The sequence below is a fragment of the Equus asinus genome, chromosome 22 (assembly GCF_041296235.1).
Source record: "Equus asinus isolate D_3611 breed Donkey chromosome 22, EquAss-T2T_v2, whole genome shotgun sequence".
In the NCBI taxonomy this organism is placed as follows: domain Eukaryota; kingdom Metazoa; phylum Chordata; class Mammalia; order Perissodactyla; family Equidae; genus Equus; species Equus asinus.
In genome coordinates, this window is record NC_091811.1 from 19,036,938 (window position 1) to 19,057,932 (window position 20,995).

Below are 20,995 nucleotides of genomic sequence, written 5' to 3' on the forward strand. Positions count from 1 at the left end.
CTTGTAATAAATAAATTGCTTTTTTTTTTGCTGGCCATTTTAATTTTTGTTGCCATCATACTGTTTATTGTGATTCCTCAGCATGTATAAAACACATTGAGAAAAATAGTGCTGATAGAGGACCTAGAAAGATTTTGATGGGTAAAGGAAAATAGAAGGTACATACTGTGTTTTTTCTACCCCAAATCCCTTTCACGTTCTTCAGCTAATGAAATCCATCTTTTCGGTAGGAATCCCATTCTTTGTGGTTCAGACTATAGACAGCCATATTGTTCAACAAGAAAAAAGCAAGTTCAAGAAATAGAAAACCCTGATGACATTGTTTAGGTGCTTGAATCCAGCCATGCATGAAGCTAACTGTACCTCCTAGATTTCCCAGTTTCTGAGTCAGTATTCTCTTATTTTAAAGTTAGTTTGAATTGATTCTCCTTCATTTGCAAAAGAAAAGATACCTGATGACGACAGGCATGTTTTTACTCTAATTATATTTTCCTAAATGTTCCCTGGGATTCAAGATATACTAGGTCTTCATCAAACTAAGAATTGAAGCGAAAAAAGGTGAGTGGAGTCCCTGCACACACAAACCATTGTCCTCGTCCCTCCTGATCAAGCATGGAACCTGAAAGTCTCTAGACACAATGTCTGCTCATGCCATTGCACTAGCATAAATGAGGTTTCAATAGGAAACCAAAATTATTTTTTTTAATTATTTGATTCTGTGAATTTGGACTAACAGTTTGGGAACGGGTGGGTTAACGTGGCTAAAGAGGAAACTTTTGTAGGTAGAGGACAAGGGGGTGATTTACTTTTAAAACCCATCTAGAAAGCAAAATTTGCTAGTTAGGCTCTTTTTTCTTTTTCCTTCTTTCTTTTTTTTTTTAGGGGGATACTGGACTGTTCTCTAAACACCTCCTTCTATCCTCATGACTTGGATATCAATTTCACTGTTCATCCTTCCTCCCTAACCTCTTTATCCTAATTTCAGTTAAGGTAAAATCTCCACAGGTATCAGAACTGAAACCTGAAATTAGGTAATAATAAAATGATAAAAGAAGCAGTCTTCATTATGTTTTTAAGAGTTCAGGATTTTAAGACCCTTACCCCCTTTCTTTTGTCCTCTCATGGGGAACAGAACAAACTCAGATCAGTCCTTACCTAAGCAAATCACTCCAACATCCTCAGCGTGATCACAATTATGCTTGCCCCATCCTTCATGTTTGCAGTTCCAGAGAGCTGACTCAGTTCCATTGCATACAAGATCATCAAACCAGATTGGTCCAGAGCCTTCTCCAAAATTAGCTGAACCAGAGAAACTGACAGCACTTCCACATTTAAGTTGTTTACAAACCACAGAAGCATGATTTATGTTGAAGTTATCATCACACACTGTTCCCCACTGTCCTTGGAATTTGACCTCTATTCTGCCTGAACACCGGTGTCCTCCATTCATCAGCCTCATCTCCAAGCTGGATCCATCTAGAGCAGAGAAAAAGCCAGAGTTTGGAAGTGATTTTAGAAAATAGGATTCCTCCCGACACTTGAGATTTGATGCTGTCCTTAAAAATGGTGCCTCATTGTGGATGCTACCCATCTTTACATATTGCAAAATTTTAATCTTTTAAAAACAAGCTAACAATTAGGGCTTTCATCTACATCTACTTACCAAGGAAAATGTTTACAGATTAAAATTTACTTTCTGTTTTGTTTTGTTTCCTTTCATTACTAAGACAGAGTAAACCCTCTTATATGTAGAAATAGATAAATTTGTCTCAAAGTATTTCTTTTAAAAACTAGAAAAAATAAAACTGGTGCATACAATGAAGTAGTAAAAATGACAAGTTGGTCGTTTGTTGAACACTTAAAATCTTTAATCTTTCTTTATTCAGAGCATGGATAATTGTCTAAAGTTGAATTTGAAATTAGAAAACAAGAAAAAGCAAAAAATAAAAATGCATAAGCATGCATAATAGTTTGCACAAGTACCTTATGGTATATCAAATTATTAAAAATTGAAGAAAAAATCTGTCAAAATAATTCCTTTCTTACCAATTTCCTATTTGAATTGAAGCTTTTTTTCCCCTCCCCAAAGCATCTGGCACCATTTTTAGCAAAGAACAACTTTCTTATAAAGAAGATTCTCTCTATACGCTATCACTCAGATTTTCTATGAGGACTAAAATATCTGAGAAAAGAAGATTTGGAGTGAAATTTGGGGACACCTGAAAAACAAAAACTGTTTGTGGTTGAACAAAATGTTTAGAAGTTCTTTTTTGAAACCGTAATTCAATTTCAAAAGTTCTAAACTCCAGGCAAAGACCTCCTCTTAAGATTTTTGATTATGGACAATTAATAATAATAATAATGATAATAAGAGCTCACAATCAAAATATGTATATGCTATTCCAAGTGTATCAAATACGCTATCTTGTTTAGTCTTGACAACAGCATTAAGCATTATGCGTTATTACCACTATCCCTATTTCACAGACCAACAAACTGAGGTTAAATAATTGGCACAGGATCAAACACTTAGAAAACAGTAGAACTAGGATGTGAAAAAAAGACAGTCTAGCGCTAGAGTCTATTCTATTCACCAATATGCTGTACCACCCCAGTGCACGTGGTGATAATAAAATCTCCCAAGAGGTTGAGGCTCTGAGGATTGAGCATTAATCATGGTGAAGAGTCTCAGAAATGCAGGCTCTGAAACCTCAAGAGACTAGTGAGTCCTGGAGTGGCTATGTGTCCCTTTCTGTTCTTATGTCCCAGTTAGAGCTTTAGGTGCATAAACTTCAAAAAGCAAGTTTGATGAACTCCATCTTTCAGATAAAAATAACAGAAAGCTAGAGTCAAAAGTACTACACTGATGTCTTAGCTTAAACAGTCAGCTCTATAGACGGTAATAATTATAGTAAGAACCTGGCAAAATTTATTATGATTTTTAACTTTGCTGTCTATGTTTGATTTAGATGTTCCTATTATCATTTCCTATCTTTTTTGCATAATGATTAGCAATAAAAGGCAGGAAGAAGAGGAAAAAGAAGGAAGAAGAGGAGGAGGAAGCGGAAGAGAAAGCAGGAAGAAGAAAACTAAGTTGTCAAGGTAACGAGAAACAGTGAGCCATGAGGAAACGAATGTTAACCTTTAATACTTATTATACATCAGACAGTGTACCAGTAGCTTTACATGTGTTATGTTATTGAGTTCTCAAAAACTAAAGTTTAGAAAGATTTAACAACTTGTTCAAAATAATTGCATTAATGAATGGCTGAGGTGGAATTTAGTCCAGTGTTTTTCTTCTAGATGCTAGCCTGTGTTGCTCCCATTATACCACAATGCTTGAGTAGAGATTAGTCCTTTCTAAACTCAGTCTTAGGGAGGAGATGGTCTTTAAGACAGAGGCTGGGAGGTGAGAGGGTTGCATAAAAACCGATGAAATGAGCAAGGAGAAACGGGAAGACCAGGAATCTGAATTGGGTCAGAAACATGGCCTTAGGGTTTGTCAGCAGAAAGATCTGACACATAACTTTCTGAGTTAAGGTAAGATCAACTGAATTAAAACTTACGAAATGTTTTATAAATTAAAACTACCATGTAAATGAAATGATTAGCACTGTACACTGGAAAAAGCAATCATACTTTGCAAAACATCCTTCCTCCAACAAAGAAAGATTAGTGTTAAGAATATTTATTTCTTAATTCAGTAAGTTGATTATCAATTAATGGACAAAAAGGTCATGATTTATGGACGAATGTATGAAAGCAGCACATTACTGGGAAGTGGAACAATGAAATAACCTAGATATCATGGTATTTTTATATAGGAGTAGGAGGCTATAGCAGGATTCCTAAATATAAAATTGAAGCTAGTCACTTCCTCATTGATAGTAGCATTCAGAATCTCTTTTGATTTTTTTTTAAATATAGGCTTTGCCATGTATTTTCTGGTCTTTTAACATTGGGTTGGATAACTTTATTCGTGGACTATGATACTTACAGAAAACTAGCTCTTTTTCATTTTTAACTCATCTAAATATTTTTTCCTGCAAAACATTTCATGTTGGGGCTTTGAGTTATGCAAGTCTTACCTGCACAGGTTACTCCAGCATCTTGTTGGTGAGTGCAGTTATGCTTTCCCCATCCATCGTGTTTGCAATCCCAGAGAGCTGATTCATTTCCTCGACAGGAAACATGATCCATCCAAATGCGTCCAGAGCCTGCACTGGAATTAGCCCATCCAGTGGCTTTGATAACAGTTGGACATCCTAGCTGCCTACAAATCACAGAGACCTCATCCATGTCCCAGCCATTATTACACACAGTTCCCCACTCCTCCTGGACTTTCACCTCCACTCTCCCAGTACAATTATCTTTACCAGCTGTTAGTCTCAGCTTCTTGTCTGTTCCTCCTGCAACAATGGATAAAGGCATCAATTGGTCAAGATCCAAAGAACAAGTAGAGAATTATTATGTTTTAGATTACTTACTTATTTTTCAAAGCCAGATTTGAGAAACATTCCTGGACCCACCCATGTACAATAGAAGAATGTTATTTCATAAGAATTCAAATACAAATATCAGTATCACAGGCTTCAAAGTAAGTAAGGATGTAAAGCTTGTAAAGCTAAGCAACACAATGCTATATGATATCTTTATTTTATGACTGATATTCATGATAATGTCAACTTATATAACCTCCAAGGAGAGTTTAATATTTAAATAAGTTGTTACAAAATTTTACAAGGATGATTTACATAAGTTTCTCCAAAATCCTAAAATCAATAGAAAGAAGGCTGATGATGATGAAGGAAAGACCAGTAACAAGAAATTTAACACACATTTCACACGTATATGTAAAATGCCATGAATTTTTAAATTAGTAGTTGAAATCTGACTGAAACTTATCTATTTAAATGGAAATTAAGATGGAAATATTTTCCTATTACCTTGTACCATAAAATAATCACGCCCCTCCCCCCTAAAATAGCTACCGCGCGGTGATTATTTTAGCTAACATCGGAAGCTGTGGTCCCACTGATGGATATCTGGCCTCCCTCAATACATTTTTAGATTAATTTTTAGCATTTGAATTTATTAAAGTATTCCTAAAATTCCCTTTCATCTCAATAATTCTGTATTTTTTATTTTTTAGTTAGACATAATTTCAAATCTTTAAGTAAAATGCATTTTCTTCCTGTGAGAGTTTATTTTATTTTGGGGGGAACTGTTCTAATATTTTGTTCATTTTTTGGGGTCTCATGGTTATGTCCTTATTTTGTTCTTCTAATATCAATCCTTTGGAACCATGGAGCATGTTTTTAGATGCTATTTAGCCTTCAGGAGAATTTTTTGCTTTTCAATGATTCTTGTCTGAGTGGGCTAAGGCTGCAAGTAAATCTGACAAAGTACTCACCGAGAGAACTGGTGATCAAACAGGCACTGAGAACTGAGACCACAGCAATAGGGAAGGAACTCAAGTGGACAAAACGTCTTCTAAATTCTGTGAAAAAAAGAAAGAGGGCAAAAGTATAGTCTTCCTCCAAAGAGACTTTGGGGAAGACAGATGGTTTCAGAGGTTTGACATTAACAAAGAAGGTCAAACCAAGACTGAAAAACCTTCCTTCTAAATGGCAAGGCAGACAGGGAAAAATTCATACCCAGAACGGTATAGTGAAATAGCTTTGAAAATGTTCATTTTTATAGACAACCTAGGACTAAGTACTTAGAGGAAAGTAGAGGATGGAAAAAAATGGCAAGACCAGGCCTTAAAACCTGGAAAACTGAAAAGGCATCAATGAAACTTAGAAGTGGGCAGTTCTCCCTGCAGGCACAAAGCAATATTGAACTATCATGTCCCCATCTCCAAGCCTACCTGATCCACATTGTTAGATGGTAAGTTCCATGAGGGAATGGATTATATCTATCATGTTCACCATAGTTTCACCAGTACCTGGTACAGCGCCTGCTAAATAGTAGCTGAACAATACACTGATGGAATAAAGTGACAGTGTTTATATTTGAAAAACCCCAGTATTGGATCTTATCTCCAGATATAGCATAAAACACTCTTTAAAACTGTTATCACTCTCATACCTCTAGTCTACTCTAACCTGACATGAATTTAAAAGTAAAAATGCTATGGTAGCCACACAGGAGCACTCACTTTGGGATAAGTCACTGAACTGTGCACTTAGGACTTCCACTTTCATGTGGCATGTTATACATCAATGAAAAGCTTGAAAAAAAATTTTTAAAAAGTAAAAGTACTCAACGAGTTTAACACGTCCATATAAATCATGAAGTAGATTTCAACACCCAGGGGTGTTATTCTAAATTTCCTCTAAGCAATCAACTTTCAATCAATATTCATTCCTACATATTCTATCTTTTCTAACGACCATTGTTTTCATACTCAGTACAGTTCAGTTAATTTCAGTTCCTTACTTAATTTCACGTCAGCAGTTTTACAAAACTGATGCCAAATCTAATCCTTATCTCATATCTTCGATTTTGAATCTATGGCAGATAAAAGATACTGCCGTATAAGCTTAATGCCCTCTTCCAATTCCTCACTCTCCTGATGCCAATTACTATTAAATCAGATCCACTGACTGTCAGAATCACGCTATACTCCATTAAAGTATAAATGAGAAGCTTTTACCAGCAGATCCAGGGTTTTCATGTAGCACCATTCTGAGTTTGTCTGTTCCAGAGTTGTATGGTTCCTAAATCTCCTTGTATTGTTCCCTAGGAATGTTCTCCTAAGGAAGAGAACCACTAAGAACTGTAAAAGTCATCTCACCTCCACAAAAAACCAGAAAGGTTACATAATAGAGGTGGAGTCAACCAAAAAAGAGAAGTCATTAAAAGAGTGAAGTTCCCTTTCATACCCATATTTTCTTCAATATAGGACATGAAACAACCAAAGGAAATTGAGAAATATTCACTACAGATTTACAAAAATTAAGGGAAATATTTACTCATATACTGTTGTTATTGAACTGAATATTTTAAATTTCTGCCCTTTCTTTTGGACTAATATGTCAGAAATAAAAATAACAATTGTTGTGTAGTTAAATTATGTCAAAAACTAAAGTAAAATAGGCAAAATATAATTAGATAATTAATGACTTATTGTACAACATTTTTAATATTATTTCCATAATCAAATATGTCTAATAAACAATTTTGTGTAATTGTGTACAATAGTATCCTAGAACAAAGCTTAAGAATGTTTAAAGGAATAAAAAAAATTTTTTTAACTCAGCAAGGTTCAATTCAGAATATCTGGAATTAAATAAAATATTACCTAGTATGGGGGCTGGCCTGGTGGCCGAGTGGTTAAGTTCACACGCTCCGCTGCAGGCGGCCCAGTGTTTCGTTGGTTCAAATCCTGGGTGCGGACCGGACATGGCACTGCTCATCAAACCGTGCTAAGGCAGCATCCCACATGCCACAACTAGAAGGACCCACAACAAAGAATAGACAACTATGTACCAGAGGGCTTTGGGGAGAAAAAGGAAAAAAACAAAATCTTTAAAAAAAACACAAATATTATCTAGCATGGAAAAAGTAGAAAAAGACAACTCATAATGAGAGAAAAAACTAATCAATTGAAACCAAACCAGAATGGATAAAGCTGTTAGCATTTGCAGACAAGAACATTAAAATAGTTACGATAAATATTTTCTGTATGTTCAAAAATTATGTAGAGACAAGAAGTATATAAAGAGAGCCAAAATAGATTTCTAGAGATGAAAACTGCAGTAAGTGATATTAAAAAAAATACACTGAATGGGATTAAGGGCAGATTAGATGTTGCAGAAAAAAAAAGATTAGTAAATTTGAAGACATAGCAATAGAAACTACCCAAAATGAAACACAGAGAGAGAGAAAAAATTAACTAAAATGAAAAGAGCATCAGTGAGCTATGGGACAACTTCAAGCAGCCTTATATATCTGTGATTGAAGTCTTCCAAAAGGCAGTGGGCATTTGAAGAAATAATGGCTTAAAAACTTTCAAAGTTAGTGAAAATTATAAGCCTGCAGATCCAAGAAGGTTGACAAACCTCAAACACAAGAAACGTGAATAACACTACAACAAGGCATATCACAATAAATTGTCCAAATCCAGTGATAAAGAGAAATTTCTTTTTCTAGGTTTCTGGCTCAATGCACTTGGTCTTTGTTAGATAATATAGCACGGAAGTGTGGCTTACTTTTATGCTTTTTTTTTCTTTTGGTTAGGAAGAGTGGCCCTGAACTAACATCTGTTGCCAATCTTCCTTTTTTTTTTTTTAATTCACCAAAGCCCCAGTACATGGTTGTATATCCTAGTTGTGTGTCCTTCTAGTTCTTCTATGTGGGATGCTGCCACAGCATAGCTTGATGGTCAGTGTGTAGGTCTACACCCAGGATCTGAACCTGCGAGCCTCAGGCCCGTGAAGTGGAGCACGTGAACTTAACCACTATCCTATGTGGCCGGTACTAATAAGAAGAAAATTTTAAAAGCAGTCAGAGAAAAGAAAAAGACTCATACGTACAGAGCAACAAAGATAGGATAACAGCAGATTGCTTGTCAGAAACATGCATACAAGAAGACAGCGGAGCAACATTATTAAACACTGAAAGACAAAGACATTTCCAACTTAAATTTCCTTAACTAGCAAAAATATCTTTCAAAAATGAAGAAGAAATGAAGACGCTTTTCACCTTTAAAAGATGAAATAATTCATCACCCCTAGACCCACACCACAAGAAATGTAAAAGAAAGTCTTTCAGACAGAAAAAAAATATTAGATGGAAATATAGTTCAACACAAGGAATAAAGAGTACCAGAAATGGTAACTACATAGGTAAATATATAACTTTTATCATTTAAGTATTTTTTAAAGACAGTTGTTTAAGCAAGAATAATAGCTATGTAGTGTGGAGTTTATAACATTCATAAAATGAAATATCTTTTGAAGGTAGACTATGATGAGCTAAAATTGCATACTATAACTCTAAAACAGCTACTAAAATGACAAAACAAGGAGTTACAGCTAACGAGCCAACAAAGTAGATAAAGTGAATTGTAAAAAATGTTCAATTAATCCAAAAGAAGCCATAAAGAGATGAAAAAGGAGCAAAGAATAGATAGGACAAACAAAAAGCAAAGAGCAAGATAAGAGATTTGGACCCAAATATGTCTATAATTACATTACATGTAAGTAGTCTAAGTACACTCAGCTAAAAGGCAGAAATTGGAAGACTGGATTAAAAAGTAAAATTTAACTGTATGATGTCTAAATAATATAAAGACGAAAATAGGCTAAATGTAAAATGATGGAAAAAGATATGCTATGCTAACACCAATTAAAATAAAGCCAGAGTGGCTATACTAAAATCAGCAAAAGTCCATTTCAGAACAAAAAGTATATCCAGGGATAAAGAAAATCATTTCATAATAGTGAATGGATCCATTTATTGAGAGTGCATATCAATCCTGAATGTTTATGAAATTAACACTGGAGCTTCAAAATCCATGAAGCAAAAACTTATAGAACTGCAAGGAGAAATAGAAAATCCTCAATTATGGTAGAAGATGTAAATATCTCTCAATAACTGGTAGAACAAATAGGTATAAAATCAGTAAGAACATAGTGGAAGTGAACAACACTATCAATTTAACCTGATCAACATTTATAGAACATTTCATCCAGTAATAACAGAACATATGTTCTTTTCAAGTGCATACAGAACATTTCTTAAGATAGATAATATTTTTGAACATATAAAAATTCTCAGTAAATTAAAACTAATTCAGATCATATGAAATATCTTCTCTGATCACAATAAAATTAAATTAGAAATCAATAACAGAAATATGTCTGGAAAACTTCAAATATTTGGAAACTAAATAGCACACTTTTAATAATTCAATAGGTAAAGAAGAAATCAAAAGGAAATTAGAAAATATTTAAGAATGAGTGAAAATGAAAATGCAAGACATCAAAATTTGTGGGATGTCACTAAAACAATCCTTAAGGGGAAACTTATAGCACTAAACACTATAGTAGAAAAGAAGAGAGGTCTCAATCGTCACCTTAAGAAACTAGAAAAAGAAGAGAAAATTCAGCTCAAAGTAGGCAGAAGAAGGGTGTAATAAAGATAAAAGCAGAAATCAATGAAATAAAGAACAGAAAAATAAAGAGAATAAATGAAACCCAAACCTGCTTCTTTGAGAATACAAATAAAATGGATAAAACTAAAGTCAGACTGATGAGGAAAAAGAAAGACACAAATTGCCGATATTAAGAATGGGGATCACTATAAAGTTTACAGAATTAAAAGGATAATAAGGAAATATTATGAAAACTCTTTGCCAATAAATTGATAATTACATAAAAAGGACAAATTCCTTACAAGACACAAACTACAAAAGCCCACTAAAAAAGTAATAATTTGTATATTATTGTTACTAAAAGTCTCCCCACAATGAAAATTTCAAGCCCTATTGGTTTCACTGGTAAATTCTAACAAATATTTAAGGAAAAAAAATACCAATTCTAAGCAAACATTTCCAGAAAATAGAGTCGTGACTACCTTCCAATATGTTCTATGAGACCAATATATCTTGATATCAAAACCAAAAAATACATCACAGGGAAAGAAAATTACCTATGAATATCTCTCACAGACATATATGCAAAAATCAAAGCAAAATGTTAGCAAATGAAATCCAACAATATATAAAAAGGATAATATATCATGACCAAGCAGGGTTTATCTGAGGAATGCAAGGTTAGTTTAACACTCAAAAATCAATTAATACAACTTGCTATCTTAAAACACCTAAACAGAAAAAATAATTCAATCAACTTGATAGATGTAAAAAAAAGACTTTTGCAAATAAAAACTCTCTGCAAACTGGGTATATAAAGGATGCCTATGAAAAACTTGCAGCTAAAATCATACTTATTGTTGAAAGACGGAATGCTTTCTTCCTAAGATCAAGAGCAAGACAAGAATGTTCACTTTTACCATTTCTATTCAACATTGTACTGGAGAGATTATCCAGTCCAATCAGGTAAGAAAAAGAAAGAAACGGCATCCGTATTGAAGAGGAAGAAGCAAAACAGCCTTTCTTTGCAGACGACCTGATTGTCTGTGTGGGATGTCTGATGGAATCTACAAAAGAACGACTAGAACTAGTAACTGAGTTTAGCAGGTTTGCAGGATACGAGATCAACATACAAAAATGAAGAGCCAAAAAATCAGACATTGAAATGGAAAAAACAAATTCCATTTAATAGTATGAAAATTATATAAAATATTTAGGGATAAATCTGACCCAAACTGTGAAAATCCTATCCACTCTAAACTACACAATATTGCTGACAGAAGTTAAAGAAGACTTAAATAATTGGAAAGATACACTATGTTCTTGGCTTAGAAGACATTATCGTTGTGTCGATGCTCCCCAAATTGATTTACAAATTCTATGCAACCAAAATCAATATGGCAGTAGGCATTTTTTGATAGAAATTACAAATTGGTTTTAAAATTTACATGGAAATTCAAAGGATCTAGAATAGTCAAAACAAATTAGAAAACAAGGAACAAGTTGGAGATCAACATTATCATATTTCAAGATTTTTTAGTAAAGCTGAGTAGTATTATGAAGACAATGTTGTATTAGCATAATCAATACATATATGGATGACTCATTTTTGATAAAGAATATTATATTTTTAACAACAGGCACTGGAGCAATTAGCTATCCATATGAAGTAAGATGAATTTCAATCCTTCCATCCTATGCAAAAATTAACTCTAAATGGATCATAGACATAAATCTAAAACCTAAAACTACAAAACTTGAAAAAAAAAAAAAAAGAGGAGGGGCCGGCTCTGTGGCCAAGTGGTTAAGTTTGCATTCCGCTGCGGCGGCCCAGGGTTCGGATCTTGGGCGCCGACATGGCACCGTTCGTCAGGCCACGTTGAGGCGGCGTCCCACATCCCACAACTAGAAGGACCTGCAACTAAGATATACAACTATGTACGGGGGTGGGGGTGGGGAGGGGGTTGGGGAGATAAAGCAGAAAAAAAAAAAGATTGGCAACAGTTGTTAAAAACAGAGGAGAAACAGAGGAGAAAATCTACATGGCCTTAGGTTAGGCAAAGATTTCCTAGATACAATATCAAAAGCATGAGTCAGAAAACAAGAATTTGATAAATTGGATATCACCGAAATCAAAAAGTTCTGCTCTTCAAAAGTCACAGAAGAATGAAAGACAAGCCACAGACTGGGAGAAAATACTTGCAAATCATGTATCTGATAAAGGACTTGTATTGAAAATTTATTAAAAATTCTCAAAAATCAATAATAAGAAAACAATCAACCTTACTGAAAAGCAAGCAAGAAATTTGCACAGGCACTTCACCAAAGAGTGTACATGATGGCAATAAGCACGTGGAAAGATTTTCAATATCATTGGTCCATAAGGAAATGCAAATTAAATCCACATTGAGATACAACTACATATCTATTAGAGTGTCTAAATTTACAAAGACTGACTATACCAAATCTTGTCGATAATGTTGAGGAACTGGAACTCATACAGTCTTAATGGAATTTAAATGATGTAAGCATTTTCAAAAACAGTTTGACAGGTTTTTTTAAACTCTTAAGTTTTTACTTGAGACATGGTAACGTGTATCCATTTAATGACTTGTACGTGAGTTTCTATGCCAATTTTATTTGTAATAGACAAAAACTAGAAACAAACCAAATGTCCTTCAACTGGTGAATGGGTAAACAAACTAAAAAGGAATGAACAGGTGATACATACTACAACAGGAATGAATCTTACACTTTATGATTCTATTTATATAGAATTCTGGAAAATGCAAGCATTCTTGTACTGTGACTGGAAGCAGTGATTGCTTAGGGATAGATTGGGAGGCATGGAAAGGAGAGAATACATGGTAGGCAATTATGATGAAACTTTTGAGGGGTAATTGATATGTTCATTATCTTGATTGTGTTGTTGGTTTCACAGGTATACACATATATCAAAACTAAAAAATTGAACACAGTAATTATGTGCAGCTTAGTGTATATCAATTATACCTCAATAAAGCTGTTCAGAAAATCTTAGTGAGCAGTTATTGGTGGAGGATGAAGGAAAGGAAGAAGTCTAGCATCAACGAAATTTTTCAGGTTTACAATACATGGTGCAGGGCAAACTCTCCAATGAGAGCCAAGTTTGGGGGAAACTGACTATGGGAAAAAATTTGAATGGACCTGGAAGTTAGAAGATAATTTGTTAGGAAACCTGTGACATTTTTATATGGGCCTATGCATGACAAGTGGAAGAAAGAAGAGGAATAGAGAAAGAGGATGGTATCAGATTTGGGAACTCATTTTGATTTTGGAACAGATTTTGGGCTTGTTAGTAAAGTGATTGTGCTCATATACCCATTGTATTTCTTCTCTAAATGAAGTCATTAGCTTTGTCAGAATTACCTGGTGCTTTTTATAATGAAATAAGCTTCTTTATTGCTGTGTTAAAAATATCTACATATAAAATACAATTTTATAGTATTATTATATAAATCATGGAACAAACTCTCGTCTTTTCATTATTCAGTCTTCCACCACTCAATGGTAGAGAATATCTGTGTTCTCCTCCTAATTTGCCTAAGATATAATTTCATCGTGATGCTGAGCAAACTCAAGCTCAACTTTTCCCTTTTTTAGGCTCTACCACTCACTGTCTAGTCTTCTGTTGCACATCTTGGAGAATTGCCATCTAGACCTAATTATCCTTTGGGATAGAGTGCCAGGACTCCCTTGGTTTCCAATTCTTCAACAATTTATTACTTTTCAGTCTTTCTGAAAAGTTCTTCATCCCTCATATCTGATTTTTTTCCCTCAAAACCTCACAGTGCCATGTCTTCTGACTCCTTTATGCTCTTGGCCCTAATTAACTCAATATTGCCTTTTTCTTCAGATTATTGTCCCTTAATATTCTAACACATTGAGTATAAACTTAAGCTACATATTTGCAAATTCATCATTTACATTGAACATATACAGTGTGGATGTCAGCATAATATGATACTTGCTTGTTGATTATGAATAGTTCTTTGTAGGCTGCTTATTGACTAATAGTTTTCTTTGATTCCATCATGCTCTGATTTTTTTCCCAGTTCTATTAATTGGACTTCTGCTTTGTTTGTGCCTTGTGACAGTTTTTGTCATGTACCAATTCCAGTAATTTGTTTCATATCATCTACTTATGCTTCACTTACCATCTTGATTACCTCTCCAAATCAATGAGTGCTTCAAGACTGGGGGTCCTGTCTTCCAACAGATATTATAAGACAGAAGCAAGATATTGTCTTCCTACTGTTTTACTGTGAGCCAGAGATTGGATATCTTTCTCTTTACTCCAATAATTGCTATGGCTAAGCTACCTAATATTACAATTTTATGGTTTACAACTGACCTAGATTACCAACACATTGAGTGTAAATTGTTTTTCTCCATTAAGTAACATTATAGATGCCCGTACACATTTATGGTTCCCCTGAAAAATTATCATTTGCGTAGCCTTTCGTGTGCTCTGTAAGCTAGTCAAACAAACTGCACTCTATATACACATCTATTGAATACACTTTATGGATAATTCCACATTGACCTTTCTCCTTGTTCTCACTCTTTTCTTACTCTTTATCCACATCTCCTGTAATATAAACTCTTTGCTCTAAATCTGAACTGTGATCATATTCCTGGTAGCTTAGATTTCATGTTGGTACTAGACATCCTCATCATTTGATATTTGAGTTTTCCAACATTCTCCAGCAAGTCCGACTGTTCCTTTTTAAGAGTTCTATATGAGGAAGCAGTTTAAAATCACAATTTGCTTATTTCACCCAATTGAACTCAGTACAATATGTTTTCTACTCCATATTTTATATTTTTGCATTTAACAAACAAGTATATTTAAATGTCTACTCTACTCAAGTACTCTGTTGGTTTCCTGGAATACATTAGGAATCAATTCATTCAAGGCTTCTAAACTCATTGAGCATTGAGCATATCATTGAGGAATGATAGACATAAACATAAGCAAATAACATGTTCTATGTAATATAGAGGGCAAGAACATAGCAAGTAGACTTAACTTCTTACAACCAATTCTAGAGTATTTGCACGACATCCAGGAGGAAATGTCCTTTAATTTGAGCTCTGAAGGATGAGTTATACAGCAATGATGGGAGAGTAGAAGATTCCTTAGGCAGAAAGGAAAGCGTGTTTGAAGTCCAGGAGGTAATAAATAGACTAGTGCATTGAAGGAGCTACAAACCCAGTGTGGTTGCAACATAGAAACTGAGGATGATATTTAATGAGTTCAGAGGCAGGACAGGGACAGATCTCACAGAATACTGAAGGCCATGTTAAGAATTTTTCCTTAAGGTCAAAAGGAAGATCCTGAGAAGTAGAAAACAAGGTAGTAATATGATCACACCTCTGTTTGCAACAATTACTCTGGATACACTATAAAAAGAGCTTGCAAAAGGGCAAAAGTAGTTGTAATAATGCCAGATAGGAGGCTATTACAGTGCTCAGTAAGAAACGACATATGGTATAGTTGATGGGATGTAGTGGTGGGTTCATCAGTATTTAATTATTCCTAGAAATAAATGACTGACTGACTAAGTAATTGAAAAAGGTGTATACATGTACCAGTATAGCACAGTGTGCCATAGCCTGAGGATGATCATTGGTCCATTGATGTCTACTTGAGATCCAAGAACACAGGAAGAAGAAGACAAGTGGATATGGGCAAAATACACTCTGGTAGTCTAAAACAAAGATAAACTTTGATGATTGATAATGAGAGGATGAGACAATTCAAGATTATGGATTTAACAGCTGATAAAGTTATCATTAACCATGATAAGGAACATTGGAGGAAGGACAGATTTGGAATGAAAGGTAGTAAGTTATTAAAATTGGCCACTTGACATTTGAAGTCTCTTTGAGACATCCAAGAGGAGGCAATGAGTAAACAATATGTATGCAATTAAGAATTGTGAAGGAGCGGCCAGCCTAGTGGTGTAGAAGTTATGTTGGCGCGCTCTGCTTCAGTGCCTGGGGGATTTGCAGGTTTAGATCCCGGGCATGGACCTATGCACTGTTCATCAAGCCATGCTGTGGTAGGCGTCCCACATATAAAGTAGAGGAAGATGGGCATGGATGTTAGCTCAGGGGCAAGCTTCCTCAGCAAAGAGAGGAGGATTGGTGGCGGATGTTAGCTCAGGGCTACTCTTCCTCAAAAAAAAAAAAAAAAAATTGTGAAAGAGAAATCTGGACTTGGGACATAAGTTTGGGAATATGTAGATAATAATTGAAGACATAGAAATCGAAGAGATACCATAAGAGCATGGGTAATGATGAACATCCAGGAAACTCCAACATGGAACGATTGGTAGAGGATAAGATGTTTTCAAAAGAAACAAAGAAGGGATGCTCAGGTATATATGAGAAAATCCTGGAGAGCAACGCCCTGTAGTCAAGAAAAGAAAATATTAGAAACAAAAAAAGATAATAGGCTATGTGTCAAATCATGTTGACATATCAAATAAGATGAAGACCAAAAAGAGCTTGTTGGATTTGTGATGTAGAAGTCAACATTGAATTTGGTGAGAAGAGTTTCAGTGAAGTGATTTATATATTTTTTTCTGTGACATGTGAATAAGCAACATAGGACAGATTGTGGTAGATGGAGCTGAACGACAAACTGAGGGCCCAGGTGAGGATAACGATCATTATTTAAAATGGTTCCTATCTGCTCAGTTATGTCTTTTTTTCCAGCTGTAACAATTGTGTCACCACGAACAGGAGTTCCAGGGGAGAGAAACTAGCTGAGAAAAAGAAGCAGAGCAAAATCCAGTTACAATGTCTCTGAGTCATGCACTCAGAACTTCCCCATCATTGTGTAACAATGCATCATTCTTGCTAATTCCAGAAGAACTGCACTGCAATCCTACCAAGAAATGGTTACTTCCTATTCTTTCCAGCCCATCTTTTTTTTTTTTTTTTTTTTTCAGCCAGAACACTGTGTAAATTACTTCTGGCTTCTGTGAAAACATTATACGTTTCAGAAATGCTGTAGATGACAAGTTCTTCTCTTAATTGGCCACTGCAAGTTCCAGAAACAGATACAGGAAAAGTTGGGCTGAAAGGAAAATCAAGGGTTAGTGATTTCAGAAAAACGAATAAGACGTGTCTTGAAGGCATGTGAAAAAATTCAACTTGTGCTGTGTTACAAATTAAAGACAAGGAAGATAATTTATTTTTGGGGGGGGATGATTAGCCCTGAGCTAACGTCTGTTGCCAATCCTCCTCTTTTTGCTGAGGAAGACTGGCTCTGAGCTAACATTCGTGCCCATCTTCCTCTACTTTATATGTGGGACGCCTGCCACAGCATGGCTTGCCCAGTGGTACCATGTCCACACCCAGGTTCACCCAGGTGAACCCTGGGCTGCCTAAGTGGAACGTGCACACTTAACTGCTGCGCCACCGGGCCGACCCCACAAGGAAGATAATTTTTAACTCAATTTATTACAAGACAATTGAAGAGAGAAAAATAACAACCTAGAGCAGATGAAAACTCCTACACAGCTGTGCTGATTTCAGTGCTCCATTGCCGTAGCTCATGCGTATATAGCTACAGTGGGACCATCTAGAAACAAGAAAGGATTTATGGATTTTCTGAGAAGTTGATAGAATCACTATGTGCATGAGTTTGAATTCTGGACATGTTAGTTTGAACTGATAAGAAGAAGAAGGAGAAGTGTGTGTCTTGCTATTCTGCTACAGTACATGAAACATCATTCAAGTGACTTGCATCTTAAAAAATACCTTTTAAATCTATATGCACACTTGAGGTTTATAGTTAGCTCCACAACACTCTAAATCTTAGTTCTCAGTATGTGAGAAACTTTATATTTTAGAATCTTTTGCCCGTTCACTTTTATTTTTAATTTAGAAAAATATTTCCACAGATTTTTATTTGCTTTTTCTCATATTTCATCCCCTTTCAAAAGTTGTCAAATCTTTTACCGTCTGGTCACTTTTTACCAAAGCATTTCATCCAACTTACTTTAAGTCTGTGTAAAGATAAATTTCAGCAGTTTTTACTAGAATTACTTTCAGATATTGAAGACTTTACCTTTGGGTGAGGAGATACTTATAAAAATTAACCATGTGGATTAAATGATTTTTGAAATATGTGTCAAACTTTACCTTTTCATACATAAGGATAAAATATATATGTGCAGAAAGCAACTTGACTTAGGGAAAAACTATATCTGAATAAGGAAATATAATGGGGGAAAAAACAATGAGCTGATTATGAGATAAAAATGCAAATATTATATCACAGAGTAATAACATAAGAGCTTATTAGTATCTATTAATAATCTAACAGGAATTTCTTTGCCAAATAAGTAGCTAATAGTGTGTAAAAGTCTCAGGGAAGGTAAAGAAAAGCATAGTTCTAAAAAAGTAAAGATTTTGGAATGAAATACACAGGAAGAGCTGTGTCATTAAGGTCCATAAGGCAAATTGCAAGGGGTAGAAAATATCAATAGACATGTAGAATATGAACCACAGAACAAAATTATTGAAAATAACATTTAGTTTTACAAAACAATTCACAGGATAAAGCTAAAATTACTCCATGTGTCACTAATATTTTTGAAACTGGCACATGATATTAAGCACTAAAGGAAGATATGTTTACTGAATAAATGAATAAAGGAATATATTTTAGTTACAAAGTATTTTGTTTAAAAGATTTTTTAATACAATCCCTCATTTGTCTGTTCTAAGATAATGTCAGAGTATACCACGGAGAAAATTTTCACTTAATGGATCTATTATTCCATTCATTCTGTATTTAGTTAATGCAATTTAGAGCATGCCAGAAACTGTGTTAAGTGCAAGGAATAAAATAAGTGTGATCCTTGCCCTCAAGGAATTTATTATCTAATTTAGAGCTTAGACAATTACAATGTCATAAGATTTACATACAAAATCATATGAAAGCATTAAAAAAAGCTCTGTTCTTGATACTCTACTTGGGAGTTCAAAACAAATCCCAGTACAAGATGTCAGATAACCCTATGTCAAATAATTATATGGGTAAATAAGTAACAAAATGAAAGAAAAGTGGCAAATGTTTAAGCTGAGCATATTATCAAATTAGAAGTTGCCCCAGAGACCCTCCCAAATTGTGGAGTTTCATTGCGTTTCCAAAAGGCTCTTTTGAGCCAGATGCTTTGGCTTTTGCAGCTGGATTATTTCATGGCCAAGTTACACACAATAATGAGTTCAATTTTAAATCCATTTTAAATCCAGGTGTATATGATTTAAAGTTAAAAGAGTGAAAACTCAGGATATAAAATAGGTCATTTTAAAATTAGGTCCAGGAAATAGCGAAGGAATAAGAATGGCTGAAGCAGGGGATTGTAGCAGGCTCACCAAATAGGAGAGGCCATTTAGGACAAAGGACAGAGCAAGTGTTCCCTTGAGTGTTAGAAACATAGGACATGAGGCAGGGGTGGAGCCCAGTTGTAGCAATCAGGTAAAAAGGCAGGGAAGAGAGTATTTCCCCTGGGTTATCAAAATATGCTGGCATTATACTTGCACAAGAAAGGAGAATTGCCAGTGTGAGTGGGTTACAGAATAGTATATCCAGAAGAGAAAACAGGCATTGCGGAAATCTTTATACCTTCTGCCAAATCATAAGGTCTGGAATATGGGTATCAAATTTGGAAAGAATTAGACCTTTTCTTTAAAAATTAAGAAAAAGTCACTTTAAAAATAAGCTATTGAGGGCTGGCCCCGTGGCCGAGTGGTTAAGTTCGCGCTCTCCGCTGCAGGCGGCCCAGTGTTTCGTTGGTTCGAATCCTGGGCGTGGACATGGCACTGCTCATCAAACCACGCTGAGGCAGCGTCCCACATGCCACAACTAGAAGGACCCACAACGAAGAATATACAACTATGTACGGGGGGCTTTGGGGAGAAAAAGGAAAAAATAAAATCTTAAAAAAAAAAATCAGATATTGAACATGAAAAAGGAAAGCATATTCTGAGGGACAAAGAGGAATAGTAAGTGTGGAATTCTGACACGTAAAGTACAAAGCGACAGAAACTAAGGCTTTTGTGAAAGCGTAGCCAGTCTTGTCCACTAACAAGCGCAGAGGAGCCCTTCTTTGCTCAGGTAATGTGTTGTTCATTTTTAGGCATGCGACCTCATTATTCTTGCCAGTTATCTTGCAAAATAATTAATAATTTCTTTATCTTGCAGATAAGAGTACTGACGCTTAAACAAGTTAAATGGCTTACCAAATATTGTTTATTATGTGGAAAAACAAGGATTGAAACAGTGAAATTTTGACTCCATGCCCATTTTCCTTTTCATTTAAACATATTTTACCTCAGAGTTAGAAAATTTTTTGAACTCTTTGTAAAAAGATCTCAGAAATCCTTAAAGCAAATCACATAGTAACTTTCCATCATGAAGAACACAATTCCAGAGACCAGAAACTTTCATTTAGGCTGAAGAAGTTGGAAAGAAGGGAAAAACTGAATTCCAAGCAAAACCTAAATCTTTAGAAAAGTGCCAGTATGGATGGGCAAATATAACTTGGTGGGGTTGAGATATTTGACTCTTTTCTTGTTGTTAGCGCTCCTGGTAAAGATGTTGTCACTTATTTATGATAAAAAGAATATTTCCTCTTATTCTTTCTGGAAAAAGAAAAGAGTAATAAGCTAGGTGACAACCAAACTGCTTCTTCCTATTGAATCCTAAAATTGATGTGTGAGCTCTATGTTCATCCTTGTAAAATTACTTTATATTTTGCCGATGTAGAGATGAATGTTTTCAGAAACGGATTTTTTTAAGAGGAATGTAATGTTCTTCCCTTTTTG

At 34.9% G+C, this 20,995-nt stretch overlaps 1 protein-coding gene across 11 annotated transcripts in view; it reads right to left on the reverse strand.

The window, feature by feature from the left end:
* The window catches only part of CD163 (CD163 molecule), a 47,269-nt gene that overhangs the window by 16,896 nt on the left and 9,378 nt on the right, over window positions 1–20,995 (reverse strand). For 2 of the 11 annotated variants that reach the window (XR_011497195.1, XM_070495234.1), the window contains exons 1-5: window positions 6,662–6,786; window positions 5,414–5,500; window positions 4,377–4,409; window positions 4,089–4,273; window positions 1,156–1,476 (exon numbers count right to left, since the gene is read on the reverse strand). Coding sequence is in view for 8 of the 11 variants with exons in the window: in XM_070495234.1 (XP_070351335.1) it covers window positions 1,156–1,476; window positions 4,089–4,200 (433 nt within the window). In the remaining 3 variants the exon portion in view is untranslated. Of the gene's footprint in view, window positions 1–1,155; window positions 1,477–4,088; window positions 4,410–5,413; window positions 5,501–5,872; window positions 5,989–6,661; window positions 6,834–7,309; window positions 7,460–20,995 lie in introns of those variants that run through there. The other 9 variants (XR_011497193.1, XM_070495231.1, XM_044756066.2 and 6 more) reach the window with 8 other exon arrangements.